General features: G+C 43.1%; 2 protein-coding genes across 6 annotated transcripts in view; one reads left to right on the forward strand and one right to left on the reverse strand.

Moving 5' to 3' along the window:
• Window positions 1-24,919, forward strand: part of LOC6575594 (probable serine/threonine-protein kinase DDB_G0282963) — a 69,001-nt gene that overhangs the window by 43,060 nt on the left and 1,022 nt on the right. For 3 of the 5 annotated variants that reach the window (XM_032728615.2, XM_032728619.2, XM_032728616.2), the window contains 3 exons: window positions 2,224-2,679; window positions 3,568-4,093; window positions 4,211-4,933. In XM_032728615.2, coding sequence (XP_032584506.1) covers window positions 2,224-2,679; window positions 3,568-4,093; window positions 4,211-4,933 — 1,705 coding nt within the window. Of the gene's footprint in view, window positions 1-1,658; window positions 1,829-2,223; window positions 2,680-3,567; window positions 4,094-4,210; window positions 4,934-5,134; window positions 5,400-24,919 lie in introns of those variants that run through there. The other 2 variants (XM_032728617.2, XM_032728618.2) reach the window with 2 other exon arrangements.
• On the reverse strand, window positions 22,890-23,851 carry LOC6575598 (accessory gland protein Acp32CD). The gene is made up of 2 exons (XM_002001571.4): window positions 23,097-23,851; window positions 22,890-22,983 (listed from the first exon to the last, which is right to left on the reverse strand). The coding sequence occupies exon 1, from the start codon at window positions 23,826-23,828 to the stop codon at window positions 23,112-23,114; it is 717 nt and encodes a 238-aa protein (XP_002001607.1). The 5' UTR covers window positions 23,829-23,851; the 3' UTR covers window positions 22,890-22,983; window positions 23,097-23,111.

Below are 24,919 nucleotides of genomic sequence, written 5' to 3' on the forward strand. Positions count from 1 at the left end.
ATTGATACACATTTTATTTTGTCTTTTGATTTTAGAACTATGCAAATTTCTTCTTCGTGTTGTTTTGCCTTGTTGGTGTATGTTTTTGAGACGTGTAGGCGTAACAATAGACACCATTAGCATATGTCTACCCGATAGGAGTAGCAGCGCCCAGCCCCAAAGCCAATTAGCCATGCCATAGATCAGCACCGTTAGATACTCACACACACGTAGATCGTAACAGCAGCTGAATACATATGTATATGATGTTTTGTTTTTTCTTTTCGGGGGAGAGGCTTTGTCGATGGGGCCAAACATAATCACATCGAAAACAATTTGAACAATTGCCAAGCTTAACAGCAACAACAGCAAAATCAGACAACAATAACAGCTTAGTAGCTGCTACCAATCGCCAAAGCAATTTGCAATAATCAACATTTTGAGCAAACAAAACACAAAAAATTAAAAACAAAAAACTAGACAAAACACACTTAACAATAAAAACAAGACAAATGAGTTAACAACAAACTAGCCGAAGTAGATATACCCTTCATATCCACAAGGTATATTCACCGTTCTCCCTCAATAAGGTTATTCCCCAATAAAAGCTTCGAGTAACAGTTCTAGTCACAAATTTAAAAATGAATTGTATATTCTAAGTCGATTGGACAATGTCTGGTCTAGTCTAAAATAATATGCTGAAGTTAGGGTATTAGAAATGTTGCAGTTGTTCATTGTAGAGCAGCAGGCGATAGCAGCAGCAGCAGCAGCAGCAACATAAAATCGACAGCCAAACAGATCACGATAAATCAATGGCTGTAAAAAGCCAGCAGCAGCAATAACAACAACCACAGCAACTGCCTCTAGCTTTATAAATATGTATGTATAAATATGTATGCAAACATATATGTTTGTAAGCATATCGGAGTCGGCAGCCGCTGCAGCTAACACGAAATGAGCGACGACGTGCAGCACGAGTTGCAGGCAGCCAGCCAATGCCAATGCCCCAAGTCGCCTGCCCCCGACCCGGTCCGCCCCACATGCACTCAGAGCAGTGCAGCACACTCAGCTGAACCTTGTTCACTTGCAAGCGCGTCCCGGCCAAGAGGCACTTGCAGCTGCACCCAAAACATGAGCCAGGGCTGTGGGGGCAGGTGGGAGTGAGTGTGCTTGCCTAGCTGACTAGCTGCCTAGCTGCCTAGGTGCCTAGCTGACCCAATGCTGATTATTAGCCATGGCTCGTGGTCGCTCTTGCCAACTGCAACAGCAACTGCGAAATGGGGCTGGAATTGGAGCCATGTTGGTGGCATGTTTGAGTTATGGCCACGTTAAGAGCTTGTAGCAAATATCTATAGATTTGTGTGTTGACATACATACATACATATATATTTTAAATGCATTCATACTTATAAAAGGGAATATATCGTATAATGGTGATAAGACCAAGTGCTCAAATTGAAGGTGACATCAATTGCTTCAAAATACTATGGAAATATTTCACTATCGTAGAAAGACAGCTTATTTTTACCGAAAGATTGTCTTAATAATTGAAATCTGCAAATCGTTAAACTATCGATTAGTTTACAAAATAACAATCAAAGCTGCCAGCAATGATATAAAAAATAAAAACAGTCTGGCAACTCTCCAGTGCGCTTATAATAGCAGCAGCTAATTATCAGTTGAAAGATTACTAAAAGTGAACCGCATGCGACTCTAGTGGAACAATTCGCACGCTATCTAAAGTGAACACTGTAGGCAGTACTTACTGTAGATTTGCGGGAAAAGCGGCACTTTGCTTCCTCGCGATGGCGTTTCCCATGTCGACTTTGCTGCTTGGCCATAACTCAACGTGAGTCGTAATCGCATTAAATATCTTTCGCAAACTAGCCCCGACTCTCCTGATAAAATAACGAGAAATATCAGATGTCAACACGGATCAAATCGGTTTAGTGTGGTCCACTCGATCGCCGTCGCCGTCGCCGTTGCCGTTGCCGTTGCCGTTGCCGTTTGCCGATTCCCGATCTTCTCACGGCCGCTGCTCATTAGCATGTCAAATGGCACGCCGGGCCTATGGATGGCCGACTGCTAGCTTCTAGACTGACAAACAGAAAGTGACACCCTAATTAAATATTTAATCTCAATTTATGCTTATGCCTCTATTTTTCAATGAAGTCTCAGCCTCCGCCTAGGCTTGGCCAACTTCAGCTTGTATTTCAATTTCAATGTCTTTTCTATATTTTACAGATCTCGCAGCGCCACGCCCTCATCCGCAACGTATCGCAGTGGCGGCAGCAGCGGCGGCGGCGGTGGCAGCATTTCGCCCATTCAGCAGCAGCAGCAACAACAACAACAACTTCAGCAACAACAGCAACAACAGCAACGTTTGAGCCCGCCCAGCTCACAGGCCCACATGCCCCTGCACAATTTGTCCACAAATCTGTTGAACAGTTTTCAACAGGCGGCCGCAGCAGCCGCGTCCAGCAGCAACAACAATACCAGCAACAGCAGCAGTCAGCGCAGCAGCGTCAGCAACAGCAACAACAACGTCGCCGTCGGCAGCGGCACCGGCAGCGCTGTCACCAGCCCAGTGGGGGCAACAACAAGTGCCCCAGCAACAAATGCCACGGATTTCTCCACGCGCAACTATTCGGATATCATGCGCTGCCTCGCAGCCAAATACAACAATGCCAATCCCAATGAGTAAGTGCAGCGGATAAGGTTAGGGCATAAGTTAAGGGGCTGGAAATGTGTTCTCCGTAACTTATAGGTTAGGAAAAGTAGTACTCTGAAATCGATATTGAATTGTAAATAAATTTCTATTGATCTTTCAGATCAACCTCGTATATGTTAACAGCTACAAGCATATAAAATCAAAATACTTTTAAATGAGTATTCCTGTATACCATAAGCAGAACAAGAATATTATTTTATTGATAACTCATTCTGTTTGTAATATAACTCGGTTTATCATGCCATAGACCTTCAACTTTACTGCACAGCTCCCCGTGATTAATAAACAGATTTTTCGACGTCGTACACCTCCTCTGTTTCTCGTTATCGAAAACTCTTTAGCTCCAGTTCGTTGATCAAATTTCAAGAAAGATGAGTCACAGTTTGGATATTTAAAATTATAAAATAATAAATTGGCTCACACCCAAAAAAATATACAATGGGAGTTACTCGGTCTGTGAACTATGTTGAAGCACCTGACAGTTATTTAACATATGTTTAACATAGTCAGTTATTTAAATGTATTTTTAACTAAATTAAGGTCGGGCTATAGAGTATAGTATGGAGTATATTTATATAATGATTATTTAAATGTATTTTTAACTAACTTAACTTATTTAAATGTATTTTTAACTAAATCAAGGTCGGGCTATAGAGTATAGTATGGAGTATATTTATATAATGATTGAAATATAAAATGCTTATAAATATACTGCATATAAATATATACGACATAATATCAGGTACATATGTAGAATACTTAGTAAGCTGCATTTATTTGTATTTTATGATTAATTCTTTCATCTCTGATTAACCAATATCCCCTTTGATCTCCGCTCGATCTCCGCTTATTAACAGTCATCATGCAACCCGTCGCAATTCCTACTACGACAGCAGCGGCAGCAGCAACGCTGGCGTCGCTGTTGCTGCTACCGCTTCGACTGGCGGCACGGAACGCAGCGGCGCCAAGGCGAGCAATGTTAACAGCGGCAGCACTAGCAGCATCAGCAACAGCAACAGCAACAACAACAACAGCAGCAGCTGCAACATCAGCAACAGCAACACCAGCAATTCGAGTAGCAAAAAACACTCGCCAGCCATCGCAGCTAGCTTGAGGGAGGTCAAGGAGTGCGCTGCCACATTGTCGGGCGGCGGTGGCAGTGGCTCCATAGTGGGCGTGCCAGTTGGCGTGGGCTCCACTGTGGCCGGCAGCAACAGCCTGCCACTGGCTGCGTCCCAGTCACCCACAGAGCAGGCCAAGAGCCAAATGGCCGCCGTGGTGGCCGCCGCCAGCGTTTCGCCATTCATGAGCAACTTTTTGCCCTTCTCGGGTGGCATTTTTCCAATGATGGACATGAGCAGCACCCAGGCGCTGTTAACGCTGGTAAGTCGGCCAACAGCAAGCACACACACACACATACACACACAACCACATACACCTTCCTAACTAACTCTCTCCCTCTGACTCTCGCACTTTCTGTTCCTCCTCTCCTCTATGCAGGCGCGTGCTGTCAAAGATGCTGAGATACAGCAAATACTGCGCGGCAAGCAACAGCAGCAGCAGCAGCAACAATTGCATATAAAAGGCAGCAGCTCGAATGCCTCGTCGCCTAGTGCCAGCGCATCGAGCACGCCACGTCCCAGTTTAAATGCCGCGCTGCAGCAAGCGGCGCAATTTGTTACACCCGCTTTAATCTACTCGGCGCAACTGCAACAGCAACAGCAGCAGCAACAGCAACAGCAACAGCAGCAACAATCGCATCACGCCTCGCGTCAGTCTAGTCCACGTTGCAATGCGGAGGCTGCAAATGTTGCAACTGCAGCAGCAGCGGCAGCGGCAGCGGCGCCGTTGGACTTGAGTTCTCAGCCGCCAGCTGCCAAACGTTTTAAGGCTGAATCATCCACAGGAGCAACAACAGCAGCAGCAGCAGCAGCAACTGTTGCCACTGCAACAACAGCATCGAGCACACCTTCCCCGCCACTTATGGAGCAGAAGCCAACACTGAATATAGCCGAGGGCCAAAGCAACGCCAACGCAACAGCAACATCAGCAGCAACAGTTGCTGCTGCAGCAACAGCAACAGCAGCAGCAGCGACCGGAGCAACGTCGCCAGCGGGCACAGTGCGTCAGTGTCAGGCGCAAAGCGAGGAAGTGAACTCCTGGTCCGTGGACGATGTCTGCACCTTTGTGGGTGGAATTGATATATGCGCCGAATACGTACAGGTAAGCAGCAACAACAACATTTCGACCACCTTAGACATACATATACAACATACAACATACATACATACATACATATAAACCAGCTTGAGCCCAGTTCTTTGGCTGGCACATGCAAATTGCTTTAAATTGCCAGCAACCCCACAACCCTCTCGATCCGACTCCTAATTAATGTTTATGGAGCACATTTTGTTTGTTATCTAGATACAAGCCCACGCTCGATTAAGATAGCGACTCGGAGGGAGAGGGATATCGAAAGAGCGTGAGAGAAAGAGAGAGAGAGAGAGGGAGGGAGACCAATTACCATGTTGCCAAAGAGTATAACCAATCTGCAAATCTTCAAAGTCTTGGAATGAAAACCAAAGCGGGTCTTAGCTGAAATAAATTCCACATTATACTTCATATTGGCTCATGCATCAGCTCAAACTATTCAAAAATCATCGGCCTCATAATACAATCTGATACTAAGAGACAATAATAGCAATGGAATTGTAGAGCATTTAAAGACTGAACTTATCGCTGTAAAGCGTCCAGATAGTAAACTAATATTAAAGGGCTGCAGAACGCTCGAAAAGATAAGATAATGTTGTCCGAAAAGAAATTAAAAGAATTATCAATAAACCAATTGCGAAACTTAATCAACTTTCAGCTCGAACTGAACTCAATCGCAGCTGTTTTTATATCATCTCTGCTCGGCGCCCACGTAACCTTTTTAGAATTCTATTAAGAAATCTTGGATTTACGCAATTTTTATTAGTTTTCCTGGTAAAGTAGGCCCTAGAGTCGAACAAACGTAACTAAATCTTCTTTTTCTTAACACAATTTCCCACTCTCATAATCATCGATGCTTACTTGTAGTGCTTCAAAATATCTTTGTTTTCAATATCGACTTGTACTCAATTTATGCTAGCTCTAGAGCTCCAGCGAACCTGAGTTTTGTTCCTGTCTAATGCTCCCACCCACCTTATTATATATGATTCTAAAGATCTTTATCTCAGTCTATATTTGTTTTCTGATTGAGGTATCAAGTCTATCTTCTCGAGCCCGAGCTAACTTACTAACTCTCCTCTTAACTCATTTTTCCACTCATCTTATTATGGATGATCCTAAAGATCTTTGACTTGCCACTTTCCTCAACTTCATTTGTTGGCCTGCGATCTAGACAGACTCCATACATGTGGCAATTCTGCTTCATTTGTAGTCTCCATTTCAATTGTATCTTATCCTGAATAGACTGTAGATCATCTATCCTATGGCCCCATTACTGTCAAAGTTCATTTACCCAATGGCAATTCGCACTTTTACGAAAGTCTTCGGTCTGCGTTGGCTTGGCTTTAGCCCAGCTTCCTGTCAGCCCCATTGGCATGCCGCAAGATTAACTATGCGTTTGAACTTGGCACTGGGACTGAGACAGACTGGAACTGGGGCTTGGGCTTTACATGGGGAGCTTGTGCAGCGGGATCTGAACTCCATTGGCGGCCATTAATATTGTGTGTGCCACGCGAGCGTCGCCTCTACTGCTGCTTCTGCTGCTGCTTGAATCTTGTTGTTGTTGTTGCTGTTGTAATAAAGCTTCGAATGCGGCCAAGTGACTGTGGCATCTCAGCCAAGAACTCTATCTCGCTCTAGTTGTCTGTCCGAGTGTCCAAGCTAGTTGCTCTGGTTGCTCCACATAGCGCGATGTTGTTGTGGCCCAGGTGATCTTTTACGACCAGTTCCGGCAAGTTGAACGACTTTTGATCGGTCAGCCGCTTGCGGTCGACGATCGGTCAACGTCAGGCGTCATTAAAGCCACAGTCAGAGTGCCAGAGCCAGAGCCAGAGCCAGAGCCAAAGCCAAAGCCAGTCTACAGATCCTGCTACACGCGTTAATGGAGGTGAAAACACGGCCACAGCCTCTGCTACGACCAGTCAGCCACGGCCTACCTCAACAACACCGTCCGTCCGGCCGTCCAACCTCCGTCCGTCCGTGCGACCGTCTGCAAGAAATGAAAAGATAGCGTTAACAATTAACATGAAGCTGGAGCTTTAGGTGTTGACACATTTTGATGCATATTAGCCGCTAACATGGCCACATCTTCAGCCACCTTCCGCCAGCTCCACCAGCTCCTCCTGCTCCTCGTCATCCTCTGCCTCTGTTGATAGTCGCCTAATTAGCGAGGCCCAAAAGCCGCTTACCACCCGGTCCATTGAAATCTGCTTACACACAGTTCAAAAACGACATTTGCTGATATGTTTGCGAACCAGTTTAGCTATCACATACACACACACACATACATAGCCCCACACACACACAGTCACACAACAAATCCCCTCTTTACTTTACTTTTTTCTGCTTGCTCCGCCCCATTTTTGCGATAGACAAAAAGCCAATTGGCGTAATATTCAATTGAATTTATGGCCACAACGACACTTGGCCAGTTGCCTCAAAGACTTACACCTTTTGTGGCATGCATGCATGCATCCCATGCACCGATGCAACGCTGCAACGATGCACCGATGCATGCATGTTGCATGCAACTTGTCCCTCTATGTTAGAAGCGACTTTGTCGCTGCGGCTCTGTCTGTCTGTCTCTGCATTTGAGATATTGCGGAGGTTGTAAATATTTAGTGCAGAGGTTGCTGGGCAATACAATATATATATACAGATATATATATATATATATATATATATATATATATATATATTGTGTGTATATGAAGACATTGAGAACTGGTTCAGTGACATTGGCTGCAGTTGAGTCGAAGATGTAGCTGGACTCGTCGCTGCTTGTCGCATCATGTTGCAAAGAGCGACTGGCAAGTGTTATTGATATTGCTCAGACTTTGCTCACACACACACAGAGACACTCTTACACTATCACACACCTAAGCACACACAAAGACACACACACACGCGCGGCTTAGATACGGCCACGAGTTGAAATGATCTCGGACTTCGAGTGGCTGAGCAGCCACGCATGGGTGGCTCAATGCGACGGTTTATTATCGCCCCGGTCCAGCATCGGCTTCAAATGCAGATGAAGTTATAACCAAAGGCAGACTTGGCCAACAGCTGCTGCACCCCAGCAGGATGCGATATTTTCCTTGCATACATACATATATACATAAATATTTGTAGGTTGATTTTTGCATTTTAAATGCGCTGATTTATGGCTATATTAAGGCACAATAATAATTTCTATGCGTGATCACCAGCAGCTGCAGCTGCCATTGAGTCCAGCCTCTCTCTCTCTCTCTCTCTCTCTCTCTATCTCTTTTAGAATCTGTTTTTGCGCTTTGGTTTGATTAAGTGCACTAAGACAGCAGGTCGCTGCTTTGGATAAGTGGCATAGATCGCAGATAAAAACGTACATCATTATGGAATGTGCAGTCTGAGAATGTTTACATCAATTATTGAATATGCATAGGATAAATTAAAAGATATTTATCTTAAGATATGCTTACGTAGTCAGTGTGCATTATCTTTTAGAAGATAGCTTGACGATAACTGAGAGACATAAATTACTTATGATCTGGACTACACTATATGTTATTATCCCAAAGTCACACAACAATACTCATTATTCAAGTCAAATTCTTCAATATTCACAAATTCACAAAGCTTTTGACTTCAACCTGTTGTTGAACTCGTTTTTGCCATTTCAAATCGTATTCCCTCCCGCTAGGCCATTAGTCTCACTTATCTATCTTGTGAATTGTAGGGTACTTAATCAAAATGTAATACTGTAATTTCCCAAACTGAATGCTGCTGCCACTTGAAGGCTTAAGCTTTGAACTTGCCTCTGCCCTAAATGGCCCGAATTAGTTTTTTTGCAGTTGTGGCTTTGTGTGCGTGTGATGACATTCAGGAATGTTTCCCAAGACACAAGCTCCGCAACAAGCTAGCTGCTGAGCCTCTGAACAAAGCTGTCAAAAAAAGGTAGAAAAAACGGCAAGCAACGCGGAACTGTGGGCCGCCCCCTCTCGCTCACGCTCTTTCTCTCTCTCTCTCTCTCTCTCTCTGTGAGTCGCCCTCTCTCGTTCTCCCTCACTCGCCACAATCTTCAGAGCCATTTGCTGGCTTGTTTGTCTTGGCTTGTAGTATCTCCATCTTCGGTGCTCAGGGTGTTCGGTCGGGCCAAGTACTTACTTGTACTCAGGCCGTCATAGTCGTATAGTCGCGCTCGTACTTATTGTATTTGACATGCCAAATGCCAAAAGTACACGTAGGCGTCATAAGATTCATGACTCGAACTCCAACTCGAACTCAGAAAACCAAAAAACGAAAATAGGAACATTTTCAACATGGTAGTGCTGAAGCTTGTATGCTCTAGGATCAAGAGGACTGATAGAGATGTGGCAGAAGCGCAAGATTTCATTTATGGCTAAGTGAGGCAGGGGTCTTAATTTTGACATGCCATCAAATCTCAGCTAGAATATATATGATAATATATATATTTTCAAAATATTCCTAGAAGTAAATATTGAAATTGAAGGTGTGGCAAGCTGGAACATATTTTGTTTCTACCCGTTGTTAGAGTATTAAAAATGAAAGAAAAAACTATCTCGGTATGGTTGAGCCCACGGTGTCGTGTCGCGGTCGCTGCGAGTCGAACGTTCTGCCCGCGCGGCGCAGACAAGAGCGACAAGAGTCTAAAGCCAGGCACAAGACAACGTGTTATTGTTGCTTGGGTTCACATAAATGTCAAGCAGGCAACAACAAATGCATAACTCGAACACACACACACACACACAGATAGTTATATGCATATCTATATAGAGTGCAGATCGCCTTAGCTCTAGATTTTGCGGCAAAGTTAACGCCCCCGCTCAAAGCATTGCAGTTGGCCCTCGTCTCGTATGCATTTCAAAGTCGACCCTATTATTAGACGCGCGCAGTTTCATATTTCAGCATTATAAAAGCAAACATCATTATCTTCAAGATCATCATTGGCATTCGCGCACAAATGTCAAAGCTGAGCTAGCTCTGCCTCAGCTGCCCTCGCCCTCTCTATGTACAGTAGAGCTTCGCACTTGTCACTTGAGCCTAGGCCCAGAGGTCTTCTCCATATCGTTCCCTTAGCCATTGGCTAGCAGCTGCATCTCTTTTGCCGTTGTTATTGCCTTTGCCTTTTATTTGTCCATCTCGAGTTGTATTAAAGTTTGATTTTTTATAGCCCAGTTTGCTCGTTACTTACCCCTTCTTGACCATGCATAAATGTCGCAAAATCTTTATTTATTTGCACTCCCCCTATCCTATCCTATCTCCCTCCCTTCCTCTCCTTGCCTAGCTTGATTTTGGCCCATTCAATTGATTTGGAAAGTTGCATTAAAATGCAATTTGAGCCCCAGCAAATTGTTGCATATGAGTTGGGCCTTAGCAGGAAGTGGTTGAGGGAAATGACTCGACTCGGCTGCATTTTCTTTCTGCCGCTTCGAAAAGGTTTTTCATTCATTGTTTTTCTCTCTCTTGCTCTCTCTCCCACTCGCTCTTAGTTATTAAGAATTGGTTACAGCACTTGAATAGTATGACTCGTCGCTTTTGTTGCTCACAGCTCAATAGTTAATGACATAATAAAGATCAAATGTTAATACTGACGGCGTCTCAGATCTTACAGGTTTTTTGTTTCCAATCTCGAAGCAGTTTTAATTTGGATTTCTATTTCGAGCTGTTGAGGCTGTATCTTAATATACTGAAAAGAAATAAAATGAGATTTTAGATTTTTAGGTTTAAAAATACGTTTATCTATAGATATAGCCCTGCGCAATATTATTTACTTAACAAACTTCATAAACCCAAAATGGAAAGATCCCTTTAAATATACATTTTCTTAAGCACGACGAAGCGCCCTGTGCGTCTTTCTGTCTGTCCATCCGTATGCCCCATATAAAACTAGAAAAATACTAAGGTCTGGGTATCTTCTAGTCTACCACTCCCAACTAGAGCTAATTTCAAAAGCTCTTTGGCCTACGTCTTCTATATAATCACATATATCGCTAGCGATTGTCAGCAATATCAATAGATTTTTATTAGGTAGAAGGTGCATATGGTACAAGAACTTTAATTTTATTGATTACAAGACAAGAAGACAAGAGAGAAGGCACAAAGAGTACCTGCACTTGCACCCAGAGAAATATTTGCACTTTCCTTTTGCTTGACCGATCTGAGGCGATCAAAACTCGTGTAAGTGTTATGGCTATAGCGCCGCAAGGTTCCGTTCCTAACATGCTGCGACTGACTAACGGTACGACTGTCTGCACTGAACTTTCATAGCCCCAAAGGAAATTCGTGGCGAGCAGCAAAACTTTGTGGCCTAATGATTATAAACGTGTAACGATCTATGCGAGTTGCTCTGGGTTGTTGTTGTTGCTAGTTGCTAGTTGCTGCGTTGCTCGCGTTGCTTGTGTTGCTGTTGCGGCGTTGGCGGTCAACGCATTATCAGCTACAGCTCAGTCAACAGCAACAAAACTACCGCACACGAGACGGCAGCAACAGCAACAGCAACAACAACAGCCAACAACTATAGCCGACAGCAACAATAAGAGGCCAGTGAGGCACGTGCTAAACATGCAACTCCTACTCTTGCCACGGCCACGGCCAAGGCAGCAGCCAGCAGCCAGCCACACAGACACGACCACCATTCACTCTCCGTCAGTCACTGACTGAGAGATCGAGCAGCAGCAGCGGCAATGGCAGCGGCAGCGGCAGCGGCAGCAATATGCCAGCCATTAATCCATGAATTACTTAAAACCACATTCCGTGTAGGGGCGGGAGGAGCAACATTTAAATTGCCCGCTTACCGCCATATTTCAATATATTGGCAACTCGTCGTCGTCCTCGGCGTCCTGGTTGCTGCTGGCAGCCCGCCTACTAAAAATGGCAACGACAAGCAATTTCTTGCTGTTACTTTTTGCCCCCTCTTCGCAGTTGTTGTTGTTTTTTCCTCGCTTTGATATTGTTGCACGATAATGATGTCGTCTGTTTGATGATGTTGGCCATGGCCAGGGAGCGCAGTTAGAGCAATCACCTACATTGAAGAACTTGAGAACTTTGGGGCAAAAATCACAGCACGAAAGCAAATGATTGCAATCGACGGCGAGTATGTTGCTGCAACATTGCTGCTGCTGCAACCGCAACTGTTGCTGCTGCTGATGCTGCTGCTGCAGGCCATGCAAGTTGCAGTTGCCGCATGCTGGTGCAGAGGTTATATGCAGCGAAGGTTAAGAGGTGGCCACACGGCGCATCGAGCTGCCATCTAACTGACAGGCCAGCAATAGCAATAGCAACAGAAAACCAAAGTCTAGCAGCTATATAATACAAGATAGATAGAGAAAGAGAGCAAGAGAGAGAGTAAGAGTGATACCAACCAACAGCAGCAGCAGCAGTCCATGGCTGGAAGCTAAAACAATCACAATAACCACTTGGATTGGTAAGGAGAACCGACTACGAGATACCCGTTGATATAAAAGTCTGATTTCTACTTAGGCTAAATAAGTTTGAGAATTCTTTGAAAGAGTATCTTTATCTAAATTGATAATGATGGATAGTGATAAAAGTAATTTTTCGATGCTAACATATACCTATATTATAATGCGATCGATATAGGGGTAAATATCTATATTCGTATATCTATCGATATATATGTACATAATACCACTAATGGTATGATAATACGTAATGCAAGAGTAAGAGTAATCCATATATGGGCTGCTGCTGTTAGACAATAACGATAACATATTAATTGTATAGCCCCTTGTCCATTGCTATAAGCAATGAACAGCATACTCCTTCCTACAAGCTCCTAAATTTGTAGGGTATTGAAAGCGCAGTCCGAGACCGTAAGTCAAATGCCAAACAGCAGAGATCATGGTTCGAGTTCGACTTCGGGGACCCGCGTTGCCAGATTTGAGAAAAAAAAAAAACCAAAGGAAATCAGTGCCGGGCCACAAGTCCAGGCAGGTCGGCAGCGGCGTCAGCGTCAGCGTCGACAGCGACGTCGCTCGTGGTGTGTTATCAAAGCTGATGATGATTATACCCACTTGCACGCCTTTATTTTTTGTGCGCCACAGCGCCCCCCTGGAAAAAGCAAACAGGAAGCCGGCCTGAGCTGAACTGAGTTGAGTTGAGCCCTCGCCAATTGGCTGCTGTTGCTGTTGCTGCTGCTGCCCCTGCAACACGTTGCTGCAGTTCAGAGCTCGCAGCTCGCAGCTCGCAGCTCGTTGCATGCATTATTATTATGCGCATGCGCACAGTTGGGGCATATAATCTAAAATTGTATCTTTGGCGTGTAACCCGGGGCACTTTCTGCTGCTGCTGCTGCTGTTCCTGCTGCAGCTTCTCTTTTAGCCTCTTCTTTAGGATCAGAAATGAAAAGAGGAAGGGGAAAAACAAAAGCTAAAATAAACTGATTATGTGCCCCACTCGACTCGAACTCCAGCACCAACGGGTTGCTGCCAATGAAAATTAACAGCGCTCCATAGTCGAGGGTCTTCAAGGGTCTTTAAGGTTCTGCAAGGGTCTCCACGTTACTTCTCTCTCTCCCCTCTCGTTGTTGCAGCCGGCCGTCTTTTGTTTGCGGCTGTCTGCTTGGGTCACATCAAATTTGCTAATATTTTGACCTCAAGTTATAAGGCTGTTCCTGATTGCACAGTGGGTCAAATATCATGAATTCATATTGAAAAATCGAATTTAATTGTAGAAATTATCTTAAATATCTTGTGTCATGGGAAAATCGATGCTTGGCTTTACTGTGATCGATGTGTGACACATATATATTCGATAATTACTTGATAAAATAATTCTGAATCATATTAAACAAATTTTGATTGGAATCGCAAAGCCAACCACTGTAGCACGATTTCATTATGCTCGCGGCAGTAGCTGTGAAGAGTAAGAGAAACAAGAACGTTGAAGTCAAGCGATACCGACTGCAGACTACTCATTCACAGCCGATTTTCCGATTTGTCTCTCCCCCAATGGTATATATATATTTAATCATATGATATATATATATATGATCATATCTCTGAAGTGATCGTCTGTTGCTGCAGCTGAGAGCAAATTTTTGGTGAAGTAACAGGCGAACAGAAATGAGGAGTAGGGTCTAAAATGTTCGCTATCAGTTCACTAACAGTATATTGTTACCATACTGTTATTTAACAGAATAACCAAATTTTTCTGTTCAATAACATTTAAACTTTTTCATTGTGCTAGTCATTTATGTTATCCTGGTAGTTTTAAAAATATCCGCTTAAACTTTGGCCCCAATGCCCACAATAACAGCCTCCCTTAGTTATGCAACTATATTTTGTATAAAGCGTATTTTACCCGTTGATATTTGAATATTTATTCCCAGTAAAGAAACCCTGTTAAATAAAAAATAGTTTGTGTACTTATTGACAAATTTTATTTATTGATTTTCAAATGTATACAGTTTTTAAATCTACATTTATTTATACACATACACATATGTATATCTTAAATTATATCATTCTCGAGCAACTAAACACCATTTGCTTTGCATCTTCTCCATCGAGGATGATGATGTTTGACGCACAGCTGAAGAAGCGCTTTAATCTGAGAACATAAAGGATACTTTAGAAGAGAGAGAGAGAGAAAATTCTGTTTTGCCTCTTTCTCTCTCTGGCATATCGAAAAATGCATTTACCGATTTGCTACGCCCCTACTGGGCGGATCGGGAACATTTTAACACTTTATAATTGGACTTTATAATTAAAACTTCAAGGACGGAAATTGCACAAACCCAATATACTCATTTCACCTTAGCAAATGAGTATAAAAATAGTATTTATTACCGAAAAAAAAAGAAACAGACAAAAATCTCAACTCCGACGCCAACGCCGGCTCATACAGTCGGGCCAGTAGGAGAAGTAAAATTTGATGGGTCTTCGGGGCGGCGTTTTGTGTAATTTAGCAAACCATCTAATAGAATAGGCGCGCTTTTTGTTTAAGGCAGCGCAAAGCGTTGCCTGATTGTTAGAATCAATCAAGAGTCGAAACTAACTTGGTCTAAATTCTGCAGCTCAAGCTATTTCCAACACCTTTTGGCTAGTGCACGTGCCCAAGCAATTGCTGTTGTTGCTATTGCTGCAACAATGTGCTGCTTGTGTTGTATGTGTGTGTCTGTGTGTATGCGGGAAAGGTAAGTGGGGTTGGTGGAAGCCCACCTAGTATTGCCTGAATGCGTAACAAGATCAAACCACAGCCACCGCAGCAGAGGATGTTGGCATTAAGCGTAATTGTTGGTTGCTCCGGTCAGCCAGTCAGCCACTCACCCAGTCAGCAAGACCAACGGCAGCAGCAATAACAACAACAACAACAGCAGAGGCAAAGTAAAAAAATACAAAATCATTAAATACTCGTACTTGGTAGCTACCCAAAATCAAAGCCAAAGTCACAAGTGGAGTGTAGCCAAACAAGTCAACTTTTTAGGTGGGCAGATCGAGCCAACAACCAACTGGACAGCAACAGCAGCCACAGCAACAGCTACAGCTACAGCAACAGTTGCCGTGGCCCATCAACAACCTTTGGCTGGCAGTTGCTGCTGCGGCTGCTGCGGCTGCTGCTGACGGCAATCAGGTCGAACTCGAAGCCGCAGTCGAGTCGCTTTTGGCCAGACATGAAGAATTACAATGAGTAGGTAGTTGGGCGCAATTGCCACAGCAGCAGCAACAACAACAACAACAACAACAACAGCAGCAACAGCATCAGGCCGCTGTCTTGGCAGCAGGTCGGCCCACGTTCCTCGACTGCTGGACTGCTCCCGGGCATAGGTAGCACAAAAAGCTGTTCAATTTAGAATTCAAATTGTTGTCTTCGCTTGTGCCCCTTGTTGTTGATGTTGTTGTTGCTGCTGCTGCTGCTGCTGCTGTTGGTGGTACATTTAAAGTTGTTGCTGTGGCTCTGGCTTTAAGGTTAAGCAGGTCAAAATCCGTACAACTAAATTGAGCTCAGAAATACAATTGAGCCCGGACTGCAGCTTGAAATTCATTTTTGATTGTGTGTGCGTGTTAGTGTATGTGTGTGTGTGCTGCTCCGCTCAAATTAAAATGTATTTCAACAGCAACAACCACACTTGCCACAGAGCATGAGGATAAGAGAAAGACAGTGAGAGAGAGTGAGTGTGTGTGAGTGAGTGAATGGGACAGCAATCGATGACCAGAAGCAGCCAGAAGCACTTTTGTAGCCGCTTATTAGTGCGCCCTTGTGTATATTTTAGTATTTTATTATGCTCGCTCACTAAGTGAAAGAGGTCGAGTATATTCGCACTCCATTAATGCACTTAGTGAGATCAAATCAAAGTCAACTCTTTGAAGCATTTGTAAGCCAATCTCATGTCACAGTCGCTCAGCCTCGACTGATGCATTGGCAGTCACGCAGGCTAAACTCCGAACACGCCATCTGCGAGCGCGTATTATGCAGTCGCTTATACTCGACTGGATTGACTTAAGCTGCCTCTTTTGCGGCTTGGTTGTATGAAAAGGGTCCCCCAATTGTGAAGCGGCACGTTTCACATTTGACGCATGAACAGGATCTGAACTCAACTTTTGACTTGGGCACGGACAGGCTATTCATTCATTTATAACATATATTATATATATTTGAGATCTTCTCTCTTCTGAGTATTTTTGTGGGGTTTTTAGAAGCTGAAAATTAAAATAAGAATTGATTTTTATGGGCTTTCCGATTCTATGTAAATATTGCACAACAAAATGTCTTTATTTGGCTAAAACTTTTTTTTATTGATCTATTAAATGCGGCAAAAACTATTTTTTAATAAAAATCAAACATTTAAAGAGAAAAACAAAAACAATAATGAAAAACTTGTCTCATAAATTTTGACGAATACCAACAAATATTTACGACTTCTTTAACAACCGAATCCAATCAAGAGTTCACAAGCTTTTTCATTCCGTGCTGTGTCAGTGTCAAAACTTGAACTATAAACTTGACCAGATTGAAAAGTTGTAGGCTGCGTGATAATCTAATGCAAAGTTGAGGGCATTCACGGTTCGAGGTTTAGGGATTTGCTTGGATCATAAAAACCTGTGTCATAAACCTAATCGAAGCTTCAGTAATTCCAACTCATTTGCCTTTTGTTTAGCATTTCTTACACTCATCCATCCATTCTATTTTTGGCCCAATATCGATTTCATTTTTGCTTTGTCTCTTACTATTGGAATGATCATTTTATGTTAAGATTGAAAGCTTTCAAATGTTAAACGTTTTAATTTATTATAAAACACACTAATCGTCGATATTTGATTTTATCTTACCAGACACACAACAAAATTAGAATTTCAGACATATTTACTGGTTTGTCTGCTAAACCATTTGATCTCGCATTTACATTATTAATCTAAATGTTCGATATTAAAAGCGAAGAAATATTATTAATTGGCTTAAAATAAAGTAAATACAATATTTAAAAATGTAATATTCAACATGAAGTTGGCTGAACTTTAAATTCTTTTTATTTGAGGCTAAATTTTCTAAAAATTATTTTATTAATAGCTTAAAAAATGTAAGTCATGCATGAAAACAAAATAAGCCAGAAAATTAAATAAAAAAATTCTCAAGTTAATATCTATTTTCTTTCAAGTAAACCTTTGCCTATATCGATCATCAATTACTTCCATAGTATCTGTAGGTTGAGTCGCTTCATTTCTAACGCTAACAATTGCATTTCGTTGGCCTTTTGTTTGATGCTCCAAAATGATTTGCATATTTCCATATTTTTGTTGGTTTGTAAATTGCCCCCATTGCCAGAGAAAGAGAGTCCAATTACATTGCGTGCAGCTAAGCTGGACAGCCAACTGCCAACTGCAACTGCAACTGTACACTTGGCCTCCAATTGGAATGGTAGTACGTTCGAGTTCGAGTTGGAATTGTTGTCGGAGTCGGAATTTGAATTGGAGTTCAAAGTCAAGACCAAGTCGCACATTCAAATCTGTTTTCGATGGTATTGTTATGGCTAAGTCGGCGGCTAGTTAAAGTCAGCATTTGTTGTTGTTGTTCCATTGTTGTTGTTGTTGTTGTGGCGCTGCCTTGTCAATTATTGGTAGAGCAGAATTTAGAACGCAAAAAATATATATACATATATATTGTTGTTAACCACAAAGACACCAAATCAATGCCCGATGCTATTGTTATTGTTCTTTTTGCTGTTCTTATTCCTGCGATAGGAAGAGTCCAACTCGAATGCTAAGTCTACATCCAAGTCATACAAAATGCCACCAATTTCCGGTATTGTATACCTTGAAGCTTTTTTATCTACGTCCATTTTAGATAGTTCTAGTTAGCAAGTAGTTCAGATACATTTTCTACTCTCGGAACTGAGAATTCATTTAGAGCTACTTAACATTGTAAAGTCATTTCTTCATTCGACATCTCCTTTTTAATGTAGTGCAATAAAAACCTTATCGAAATTTAGTAAATTATGTCCTTACATTTGTAGAATGTTCTTAGCAATCTATTTGTACAACATAAACTGTAAGTCGAATTTATCTCGAATCGAATTCGCTTTTCCCATACTAAATATAGATTTAAAATGATTTGTAATATTTCAATTCATTCGAAATAAACTGAAAATATTTTAAAACAAAACACTGAATATTGACCTTATTATTCAATAGACCAGTTACGTGTGTTAGTGGGCCAGGTTCTAGTAGGGGGTAATGACTAGAGCTGCAAAAAAAATGTTAGACTTTTCCGCAGTTTATGTTTAAGTTACAGTGTGTATATGGATTCTGACATCCAATGCAAAATAAAACAAAATGAAAGTCAAATATATATCAAAATTCTATATAGCTTCAGAAGAACATATTTTGTATTCACAATATTATTTTATATTAAATTTTATTTTATTTGTATTCATATTTTATCTGAAAGTTAATTTCGGCGGCTAGACAAACAAATTTAGTTCCAATATTAGTTTACAAAGCTTGAATGACTTTTGCTTTCGATTTTGATCGAGTATTTGATAGTCCCTCTTAAAATAACTAATTCAAAACTATAACAATTTTTTTTCCAAAAATTTTTTTTTATAACTTAATTTAAGATTTTATCTCTTACTAATCTAGATTTTATAATTATATTGAGTCTTGACATTTTCTATTTTTTGTCTAAAATAATTTGATTTTTAGTAGTTTTTATTAAAAGGTAAAGCTAAAAGTCGATGTTGAGTGGTGCTAGGTTTTGGTCATTGTACCAGCTTGATCTTCTTTTCGTCGCTCCTCTTCGAACTGCTCTTTAATTCTTGCACGTCGCTTCACCTCTTTTCTAACTTTCACCTTATTTTGCCAGAACTGATCGGTAAGCAGTTCATCATAAACATCACTCTGATTGTTTGCTTGTTGCATCAGTTCCAAATCTATGGTTGCGGCCCAAGGACGGCGCGTCGTTATTTCTGTCTGGTAAAAAGCTGTATTGTTGACCTTGAAAGGATTGGGCTTGATAAAAAAGGCAACATAGCCGGGCTTCTTCACATCCCGCTCCACGGGAAAAACACTAAACAAATTAATAGATAAATAGCAATTTTGTTGTTGGGACTTAAGTCTTACCAATAGGCTTCCACATCCTTTTCTACCTTGTTACCCCACCAGGCGCCCACCACACGAAAGGGACATGAACGATTCCTGCCCGCATCCAGTTGAATCACTTCACCTACTGAAAGGTATAGCAAATCTGTTGTGTTCGACTCGACAAGGTGAGCCTTGCGCAGCGTGAACAGATCATTGAAACTCGATATGACAACATCATCGTATAAATTATAAACCAACTGTTTGTTGTTATTCTGCCCTATGATTAGCATAGCCAAGCGCATCTTATTCATTATATGAGCCAAGGACAAATAATTTATGTTCAAGTCCTTGTAGTCATCGGTGAGATAGCCAAATATCCAATGCCTAAAGTGCACCCGAACTGGCAGCTCCAGTCGATACATCAGCAACCAAGGACCGCCCCAGCTATTGTTGAATTGACACAATACTTTAGCGGGCAGCCCGTGATCTCGACCAAGTGTAATTCCAAACACCTCATGTAATCGCATATCCTCATTACATTCGGCTTCCGGATATTTGAAAAAGTTGGGTAAATGCGGCGTTGCACTTAACCAATCGATGGTTGTTGTCGTTGGAACGGTTTTTGTACTAACAGTGCTTGTTCCTCCATTGTCTGTACCATTGCCTGGTCCACCAATGCTAGTACCATTGCCTGGTCCACCAATGCTAGTACCATTGCCTGGTCCACCAATGCTAGTACCATTGCCTGGTCCACCAATGCTAGTACCATTGCCTGGTCCACCAATGCTAGTACCATTGCCTGGTCCACCAATGCTAGTACCATTGCCTGGTCCTCCAATGCTAGTACCATTGCCTGGTCCACCAATGCTAGTACCATTGCCTAGTCCACCAATAGCTGTTGTTGTTGGAACGCTGTTTGTACTAGCAGTGCTTGCTCCTCCATTGTCTGTACCATTGCCTAGTCCACCAATGCTAGTACCATTGCCTGGTCCACCAATAGTTGTTGTTTCTGGAACGGTATTTGTACTAGCAGTGCTTGCTCCTCCATTGTCTGTACCATTGCCTGGTCCACCAATGCTAGTACCATTGCCTGGTCCACCAATGCTAGTACCATTGCCTGGTCCACCAATGCTAGTACCATTGCCTGGTCCTCCAATGCTAGTACCATTGCCTGGTCCACCAATGCTAGTACCATTGCCTAGTCCACCAATAGCTGTTGTTGTTGGAACGCTGTTTGTACTAGCAGTGCTTGCTCCTCCATTGTCTGTACCATTGCCTGGTCCACCAATGCTAGTACCATTGCCTGGTCCACCAATGCTAGTACCATTGCCTAGTCCACCAATAGTTGTTTCTGGAACGGTGTTTGTACTAGCAGTGCTTGCTCCTCCATTGTCTGTACCATTGCCTAGTCCACCAATGCTAGTACCATTGCCTGGTCCACCAATGCCAGTACCATTGCCTGGTCCACCAATGCTAGTACCATTGCCTGGTCCACCAATGCTAGTACCATTGCCTAGTCCACCAATAGCTGTTGTTGTTGGAACGCTGTTTGTACTAGCAGTGCTTGCTCCTCCATTGTCTGTACCATTGCCTGGTCCACCAATGCTAGTACCATTGCCTGGTCCACCAATGCTAGTACCATTGCCTGGTCCACCAATAGTTGTTTCTGGAACGGTGTTTGTACTAGCAGTGCTTGCTCCTCCATTGTCTGTACCATTGCCTGGTCCACCAATGCTAGTACCATTGCCTGGTCCACCAATGCTAGTACCATTGCCTGGTCCACCAATGCTAGTACCATTGCCTGGTCCACCAATGCTAGTACCATTGCCTGGTCCACCAATAGTTGTTTCTGGAACGGTGTTTGTACTAGCAGTGCTTGCTCCTCCATTGTCTGTACCATTGCCTGGTCCACCAATGCTAGTACCATTGCCTGGTCCACCAATGCTAGTACCATTGCCTGGTCCACCAATGCTAGTACCATTGCCTGGTCCTCCAATGCTAGTACCATTGCCTGGTCCACCAATGCTAGTACCATTGCCTAGTCCACCAATAGCTGTTGTTGTTGGAACGCTGTTTGTACTAGCAGTGCTTGCTCCTCCATTGTCTGTACCATTGCCTGGTCCACCAATGCTAGTACCATTGCCTGGTCCACCAATGCTAGTACCATTGCCTGGTCCTCCAATAGCTGTTGTGGTTGGAACGGTGTTTGTACTAGCAGTGCTTGCTCCTCCATTGTCTGTACCACCTGGTCCACCTGGTCCACCAATGCTAGTACCATTGCCTAGTCCACCAATGCTAGTACCATTGCCTGGTCCACCAATGCTAGTACCATTGCCTGGTCCACCAATGCTAGTACCATTGCCTGTTCCACCAGTATTTGTTCCATTATTGCCTGTTTAATCAGTGTCTATGCCATTATTGCGTGCTTCATCATGTTCCACCTGTTCCATCCATACCTGTCTCATTATGGCCTGTGTCAGTAGTGCCTGATCCAATAGTTTCATCAGTTGTCGGTATCTTGTCGGTTGCATGATGCAATTTTTCTATGGATATGCATTGGTATTGATATTGTTGATATCACCGTTCAGCTATATAATACCTTCACTACTGTCACTACCACTTTCTGTTTCATGACTGTCTGATTGGTCAGGTATGTATGGATTTGAAGCGCTTTGCGTGCTGTTGGGGAGGTTCATTAATCTAATTACATTTTCTTCGCTTGAATTGTCAGTTGCAGTCCGATAGTTGTTAAATACGAAATTAATATAGTACGTTTGACCCAGCACCGCCATGGGCAGCAAAGCTGTCCACCAGCAACAGAGCAACATTGCTACTACTGATGACCACCAAGTCGATACTGGTGGACACGCCTCAGCCGTGGGTTCTCTTTATAGGCTCGGCTCCTGACCGCAACCAATGATATTTACCCTGCGCTGATTATGCTATCAAATCATCATTCTGGCCAGCTGCTCACAGCCCATAAAACTTAAATCAATTTGTATTGCTCGGCATTGGAACTTTAACGGCCATGATGACCTAGAGCCTTGGCATCGATATTGATGGTCCACTTGTCGAATGATTCCAAGGCATAGTAGCAACACATGAAATGCAGTTGCTAGTTGAAATCAATCGATAAACTCCTCAAGACTTCGAAAACAAAAGGCTTGTTTCTATTTAATTTAATATTTGTAATAAATATTTATTTGAGGTAAAAATATTGTGAATATCAATTGAATATTTCCTTAGATGCTTGCACCCTAACTCTAGTCAAATTTAAGCTGAAAAGTCTGTAAATACGATTTCAATTAGCTCTATCTGCAGCTTCTTTTCATATATCACAGCTACGCTGTCCAAAATTCCATTGAACTACGCTCAGCTGAAGGAAGTAGAGTTGATTTCGGGTTTGATTTAACTGTTAAGTGAAAACACAGCAATTTTAAGACAATTCCTTTATTAATTATACAATTTTTAATGGGCAAAAATTCATTAATTGTAAAGTCATTGGGCTGTGGATTCCCGTTTGAGGATCTGCATGAAAGAGCAACGTTAGAAAACAAATGCAGGCAACATAAAGGAGAAGGGATGGCGACAGGGAGAGGGGGAGAGAGAGAGAGAGAGGGAACGCCAGTGCGAGTGATTACCTAGACCAGTAAGCCCTAGCGCTCGATGAATTCCTCGTAGTCGTCGTCATTATACATCCTTTCTTTACCTCCCGTTTCCTTTAAATTGCTGCCGGAACTATCCGCTTTATTTTGCTGAGATCCCGAGCGCGGGTTGCTGCCTGAGTGGCCATGACTCTCGGAGCTCTCGTATATGGAGCGAACATATCGGCCGCCGAAGCTATCATCGATGCTGATCTCATAGCTGCTGTGATGGCTGTGATCGTTGGCCGGCCTGTTTTGATTTTCTGCCGCCTGCAGCTGTTTGGCGCGTCGATCCGGCGTATCGTGGCTATCACTGTCGTCGTCATCTTCATCCAAGAATCGTTGTCCATCCTCTTTACTCTTTTCTTTGCCAGATTTGTTACCGCTGCCATTACCACCATCCACACCTTGATTGGATCCTTCGCCGCCACCGCCACCACCGCCAGTACCGCTGCCATTATTGTCAACAGCGTCAGTATTGGCGGTATTGCCGCTATTATTGTCAGTGCTGCCACCGGCACCACCGTTTTCACCACTGCCCGGATCAGGACTGGTCTGCCCGCTATTGCTGCCAGATGGCGTGGTTTCCGACCCGCTCGATCCATCGTTGGGATTGTTGTTGTTGAACGCAAAATTCATGTAGTACTTCTGGGCCCGCACCGCGGTGGCCTGCAGTTGCCAGAGCAGCAGTCCTAGGGCCAGTATGCGAATGCTCAGCCGGGTCCTCATGATCCCAAATAGACTCTAAACAGCAGCCGCCCTGTTTTCTCTCTTATATATAGATGACGGCCGTTCAGTGCATCGAATCGCATTGTCGGGCCGCCAATCAATTTCGATTTGAGTCCTCCACAGCGCCATCTCGAAACCACCGTGAAACGCTGCGCCCATAAAACGATCACTGCACAAAAATGAATGCTCTTCATGAGTTATTCATAAATATTTGTATTCACTTCATATATATGAAGGAAATTTGGACGTAATTTATTTAGAATATTCATCTTTGACGTGGGAGAGACGCGAGATTAGCCTGCGACATGCTTCTTAATAGAGCAATATTGATTTAATAACAACAATAAGAGTTCCCTTATCGGGAGTTCCCCACTGGGGAATACCCGAACTGGGAAATGCGAGCTCTCACTCTCAATGGCCACTAGAAGGAAAGAGTGCCAGTAAATATACAACTCAGCCGCATTAGGGACACATTTGACTAAGCCTCTGTGAAGTCGTCTCCTCTCGCGCTGTTCTTAAGCCAGAAAACTTAAATGAGATTTGGGGCTGAACTTTGTTTAGGGCACGTTGCACATATTTGTTTCAGCATGTAGAGGGAGGGCAGCAGCGGAAGGGGCGGGCGTTGTTTTTCCGCTTGCTGCACAGTGGCAGTTCGCTTGGCAGTCGGCAGCCGCAGCTCCCGACGCTGTGGCAGCTGTGTGGCAAACAGGTTGCGGCTGCCACAGCGGCCTCGGCCTCGGCCTCGGCCACGGCCACGGCCATGGAATTCAATCAGGGCCAATCTATAATAGAAATCTCATGTGGAGGGGCAGGCAGCAGCTTGCTTCCAACTTGCGACTTGCGACTCGCGACTTGCAACTTTGCTGCCCACTTTCAATCGCTGTTGGCGTCGTGCGCTGCAAATATGAAAATGCTACTGCGCTCGATCTTCACCGGAGGCAACAGCAGCTAAAAATCGTTTTTCATTAACAATTTTAAAAGCAGCGCATTAATCACACACACACATACACACACTCACACAGGCATACGCCCTGCATGTTGCATGCATAAATTTTATAAGCTTCCAACTAATTCTTTTCTCTCTCTCTCTC

The sequence above is a fragment of the Drosophila mojavensis genome, unplaced genomic scaffold, assembly GCF_018153725.1.
Source record: "Drosophila mojavensis isolate 15081-1352.22 unplaced genomic scaffold, ASM1815372v1 contig_36, whole genome shotgun sequence".
In the NCBI taxonomy this organism is placed as follows: Eukaryota; Metazoa; Arthropoda; class Insecta; order Diptera; family Drosophilidae; genus Drosophila; species Drosophila mojavensis.

Bases quoted from the DNA above. Each gene is read 5' to 3' on its own strand.
- LOC6575598 (XM_002001571.4), bottom strand. From the start codon at position 23,828: ATGAGGACCCGGCTGAGCATTCGCATACTGGCCCTAGGACTGCTGCTC.